Source organism: Sinocyclocheilus grahami, unplaced genomic scaffold (assembly GCF_001515645.1).
Source record: "Sinocyclocheilus grahami isolate Dianchi unplaced genomic scaffold, SAMN03320097.WGS_v1.1 scaffold2102.1, whole genome shotgun sequence".
NCBI classification, from domain to species: Eukaryota; Metazoa; Chordata; class Actinopteri; order Cypriniformes; family Cyprinidae; genus Sinocyclocheilus; species Sinocyclocheilus grahami.
In genome coordinates, this window is record NW_015507281.1 from 21,462 (window position 1) to 27,562 (window position 6,101).

At 46.6% G+C, this 6,101-nt stretch overlaps 1 protein-coding gene across 1 annotated transcript in view; it reads left to right on the top strand.

Moving 5' to 3' along the window:
- LOC107574049 (guanylate-binding protein 1-like) overlaps positions 1-6,101 on the top strand; it is a 13,741-nt gene that overhangs the window by 2,838 nt on the left and 4,802 nt on the right. The window contains exons 3-4 of the mRNA XM_016260521.1: positions 231-358; positions 2,866-2,961. Of these exons, the coding sequence (XP_016116007.1) occupies positions 231-358; positions 2,866-2,961 (224 nt within the window). The remainder of the gene's footprint in view (positions 1-230; positions 359-2,865; positions 2,962-6,101) is intronic.

A 6,101-nucleotide genomic window follows, 5' to 3' on the forward strand; every position in this document is an offset into this window, starting at 1 on the left:
TCCGATGGGAAGCTGTGTGTGCAGGGGTCAGCGTTGCAGGTTCTGGAGCAGATCCAGCAGCCCGTGGTGGTGGTGGCTGTGGTGGGTCTCTATCGCACCGGGAAGTCCTACCTGATGAATCGACTGGCCGGGAAACAAACAGGTCAGCAGCACTGATGCCATCCAAACGCTCGAGCTGTTCAAATGAATGCATGCAAGTCATTGTGGGGTTTCTGGTGTGTGGTTATCAGGGTTTGCACTGGGCAGCACAATCGAGTCCAAGACGAAGGGCATCTGGATGTGGTGCGTGCCTCACCCCACTAAAGCAGAAACCACTCTGGTGCTGCTGGACACCGAGGGACTCGGGGACGTGGACAAGGTGAAGTAACAAATTTACCAAATTACTAGTGCCCAAGGGTCCAATAACACTTTCACTTCTGCAGCAGAGATAACCTTAAAGGTGACCTTTTATGCCCCTCTTTACAATATGTAAAATTAATCTCTAATGTCCCCAGAGTGTGTACATGAAGTTTTAGCTCAAAATACCCCACAGTAGAGCCCTGCACGGGCTCCAGCCGGGCCAAAAGGCTATAAAGGAAGCGTTTACAATCTCACTCCCCCATGACAGCTCGAGGGCGCAAGAAATCACAAGATGCATTGGTGAATATATAGCCAAAGACCTACAGCCATTCTCCGTGGTGGACAGCGAAGGTTTTAGGAGATTAGTAAACACACTCGAGCCAAAATATAGAATCCCATCACGGCCATACTTTAGTCAAACGATATTACCAGCTCTCTACAAAGAGACAAGGGCTAAAGTTGTACAGAGCCTAAAACAAGCGGAGTGCATCTCACTCACCACAGATGGGTGGACTTCACAAGCTACTCAGGGTTATGTTACTATCACAGCATGTTATGACAGGTGAATGGGAGATGAAAAGTTTTGTCCTACAGACACAGGCTCTCTTTGAGTCACACACTGGACACAACATAGGCGAGGTGTTAAAATCCGCTGTTTCAGAGTGGGAGCTAGACATGACGAATAACAACAATCACCCGGGCACCGCTGTTGTTAGTGACAATGCAAGAAACACGGGTGTAGCGGTGAAAGAGGCTGGTCTGTCCCCACACATAAAGTGTTTCGCTCACAGCTTAAACCTTGCTTCCCAGGCAGGTTTGAAGGTAAACCGTGTGAGTCATCTGCTTGGAAGAGTGAGGCGTGTAGCAACGTTTTTTTCACCGCAGTTCAACTGCCACAGCTATGCTGACCTCCAAGCAGCATATGTTAAACTTGCCAGTACATAAACTCATAATGGATGTAGTAACACGATGGAACAGCTCACTTGACATGATTGAGCGCTACCTGGAGCAAGAACAGGCAGTCGCTGCAGCCCTTCTGAGTGTTGAAGTCAGGCGCAACGCTCATGAAATAGACACTCTAGACACAGTGGAAGAAGCAGCACCGGGTAGCATGTAGTTGGACAGCTGGAGTCTGAAATTGACCTGCCACAACGAGAACATGCAGCTGTGGGGGGTGTCTCTTCTCCATCCAAAAAGACTGCTCTTGAAGATTCTATTCAGGTGGACAGCAGAAGACAGCCAATGGCTGAGATCGAAGCAGACAATGACTCGTACCACAAAGAGACCTCTATCTCACTCTCCGCTGGTCCTCTCGAGTGGTGGAGAAGCAACTCACATCATTACCCACTGCTGTCAACCTTGGCCAAGTTATATTTCTCTGTCCCAACAACCTCAGTCCCAAGTGAGAGGGTTTTTTTGACAGCAGGGGACATTGTAAATCCCCAGAGATCCCAGCTTCTACCTGAAAATGTTGATATGCTCATTTTCCTATAAAAAACTGTCTCAGAGTGAGTGAGCGAGTCTGTGAGTAAATGAGTGAAAGAGGTGAGTGGGCGAATGTGTGGGTGAATCAGTGAGTGAGCTTACATACTTATTCAGCTCTAGGTCCAGCTGCAATAAGTAGGCTGCTATTTTTATTTTTACTGGGTTGTTTTGTTTTCAAGAATTGACCCATCTCAAAGCCCACCCTCTTGTCTTGACCCTTCATTCACAATTGTTGCTTTCCTAGCACAACAAAGCAACAGCATGTGATTGGAGGCAAAAGAAAAGAGGCCTTAAAATAGGTCAATTGAGGGAGTGACTCACAATCCTCAAAACCCGATTGTCTGAGATACTGGAAAATTGACTGGTTTTTTTTTTGCACTTAAAAGTTGATACCTAATCTATGAGGTAGTTAGGCAGTAGCATAGAGAATGTTAGAAAAATAATGATGTTACCTGTTACCTCATACTATACCTCATACCTCTAAGAAACCGTTATGATTAGAGGATAAACAAAAGAGGACAGGATATAATGTGGTTAATTTGTTCATCATTGTAATGTTCAATCACTGTTTAATAAACACTTATGGTGTCTTCATTTGTCTTTTTTTATATTTAAATATCACAATAAATATTGTATCGTCAACTCAATATCGTGATATTATCGTATCGTGAGATTTTGATATCATTACGTCTCTATTACATAGTATTACAGATAGTCAATCTAAAATGGTGACTGTGCAATAACAGCTGTCAACCAGCTTAGTATGCAAATGAGTGTCCAGACTTATTTTCCAAGTGCTTTTTTTTTTTTTGGTTGTGCATTCAGCATGTTGTTGGCTTTTGAGAATGGACAGATGTATTCAGTCTAGTGCTAGCTTGCTAGTTTGCTGTAAAGTCCAGGCCGGGACATCTCGACCTGCTTAAATGGAGCACTAAATGTTATAGCTGTGTGAGTACCTTTCATCGAGTTGAATATGAATGCAAATTCAAGGCTATTTCCAGTTTATTATTCTAACTTCACAAATGTGGTTCTGCATCTTAGGGGGACTCGAAGCATGACACAAACATCTTCTGTCTGGCTGTGTTACTGAGCAGCACTCTGGTCTTCAACAGTCAAGGGATGATCGACAACAGGGCTGTAGAGGAGCTGCAGTATCCTTCTGAACATTTATCTAGATTTTAATTAATTAATTCATTTATTTATTTGTTTATTTGCAAAAGAAAGATATTGTTCAGATGTTTACCACCATTTTACACAGGAAAAATGTACAAATGTGCTTGCTTTGTGAATGCTTTATATAAAAAATATATTTATATAGTTACATGTACTACAATGTAAAAACATGACTGGCAGAAGTTAGATATATAGTTCAGTCATGAAACTCTAGATGGCGCAGGCTGATGGGTTGTTAACGTAACTGATGATATTCAGAGAGTTAAACGACTTGGCACAAGCTGATTGGTTCATGATGCATATGCAGCCATTTAGCTTACTGCCTTGTATTTATACGGCTGGCTAGCATACACTAGAGATTCCTGCAGCGCGCTTTCAGAGTTTCTCTGAAACCCTCCACCTTCCCCAGCTCCACCTGTATAGATCTGCTACGGGTTATTTTATATGCTATTTGTGTAGCAGCAGCATGTCTTAAATACTCACGGCACCGTATCGGCGTATGCATTGCCAGTAGCAAGTTGCTGTACTTGCTTGCAGCAGCAGCAATAATCTACAACTACAGCAATTACCAACAGCAGCAGCAATTCAGCAGCAGCGTAGCAGATCTATTCCGCCAAGACCAAATATAATAACATTGTCATATCCATCACCATGCTAAAATCTTCAGAGAGTTATGATTGAATTAATTTTAATCGCAATATTCCTTATAATATTATATTATAATAATTTAACATCAATTAAATTATTGCCCTTAAACTGGTTTGGGCATTTTTTGTATTTGCTAGTTCTGGAAACAGACACAGTCTCTATAGTATGATATCTAGGTGAAGGATTCTCTATGTATATTTACATTTCCAGAGAGACTGCCTGCATTTAAACAGAGATTGCTGATCCATCATCTAAACAATACTCAGCGACTTGAGCAGGATCTGAGTGGGTGTTATATAGGGTGTGTAATCGCTTTCAGGTGAGCGTGTGATTGGTTACAGCTGTGTGCAATCAGTGCAATGGATGATGGGAACTGCAGTCCAGGGTAATGTGTAACAGTCTGTGTGGTGTGAGAGTCAGTATAATGGGAGCGCGACCTCTGGTGGCAATTGGATGGAAGGCCACGGACCGGATTTGTGACAGAGCCCCCCCCCCAAGGAGCGGCTTCCAGACGCTCAAAACCCTTTACGATTCCGGAGGGCGGGGGAGGGGAGGCGGAACAGGGGGAGGGATGGAGGGCCAGGTCCAAGGATAGGAGAGACCAGGGACTGAGGCAGAACCGGCGGAGCTGAGGACCACCACAGCAGAGCCGACGGGACCAAAGATCCTGAGCGTGTGATTGGTTACAGCTGTGTGCAATCAGTGCAATGGATGATGGGAACTGCAGTCCAGGGTAATGTGTAACAGTCTGTGTGGTGTGAGAGTCAGTATAATGGGAGAGCGACCTCTGGTGGCAATTGGATGGAAGGCCACGGACCGGATTTGTGACAGAGCCCCCCCCCAAGGAGCGGCTTCCAGACGCTCCTAACACTAAACGATCCAGGTGGGCGGTGGAGCGAAGGCGGAACAGGGGGAGGGACGGAGGGCCAGGTCCAAGGATAGGAGAGACCAGGGACTGAGGCAGAGCCGGCGGAGCTGAGGACCACCACAGCAGAGCAGACGGGACCGAAGATCCCCACGGCGGAGCAGAAGACCACCGGAGCCAAGCGGCTTCCAGACGCCCCCAACACAATACCATCCAGGAGTGTGGTGGAGCGGAGGCGGAACAGGGGGAGGGACGGTGGGCCAGGTCCATGTGGAAATAGAGAGACTGGGGACTGAGGCAAAGCCGGCAGAGCAGAGCACCAAGTCGGAGTAGGGAACCAGGGCAGAACAGGGAGCCAATGCGGAGCCAGTGGAACAGAGGACCAGGGCGGAACATAGAGCCAGAGCGGAATCGGCAGAACAGGTGGAGCTGAGGACCACCACAGCAGAGCAGACAGGTCCGGAGATCCCCACAGCGGAGCAGAAGCCCACCAGGGTGAAGAAAACAAAGCAGGAGCCCACCAGGGTGGAGCAGAAGACCTCCACGGCAGAGGAGACCGAGTAGAAGCCCACCAGGGCGGAGCAGACGGAACAGGAGCCCACCAGGGCGGAGCAGACTGAACAGGCAGAGCAGAAGACCACCAGAGCGGGACAGAAGACCACCAGGCTGGAGTAGATACCCATGGCAGAGACTGGGATCTAGGGAAAACTGAGACACACAAGACAGACAGAGCATTTATGGCCTCAAAGGCCAAGGCAGAACACAAAAAGTTAATTAATAGTTTCCCAGGTGACAACTGAACGGGCAGACAGTTCATAAACAGGCTCATTGACTGAAACTGAACAGGCTGACAATTCACACTCAGGCTCATTAGTAGAAACTGGACAGACAGATAATTCAGAATCGGGTCCATTAACAGTGACCGGACGGACAGACAATTTATAATTAAATGCATTGGCTGGAATAGGACTGGCAGATAGTTCACAATCAAGAGCATTGACAGAGGCTGAAGTAGACAGTTCAGTGACAGAAACTGGCAAGACAGACAGTTAAAAATCAGACTCATTGAGGGAAACTGGACTGGCAGGTAGTTCACAAACATATTCATGGGCTGAAATCCCATATAGACTGACAGCTCAAAATTTGTTGTATTAACTGAAGCTGGACTGGTAGACATTTCAGTGACTGAAACTGGACAGACGGATGGTTCAACAACAGACTCAATGACTAAATCAGGACTGACAGATAGTTCAAATTCAGACTCAACAGAAGCATTTAGACAGACAGCTCAGGTTTAGATTCTTTGACAGAGACAGGCAAGACAGACAGTTCGAAATCAGAGACATTAGTTGAGACGAGACGGAGAGACAATTCACAATCAGCCACCATGGCTGGTTCAGAAAAGGGCGAGGGTTCAGAGATGGCCTCCTCAGCCAGTTCAGAGTAGGACAAAAGTTCAAAAGTGGCTTCCGTAGCCGTGACAGGACAGGCAAAGAGCTCACAGACAGCCTCCATAGCCGTGAGAGGACAGGCAGAGGATTCACAGACGGCCTCCATAGCCATGACAGGACAGGCAGAGAGTTCACAGACG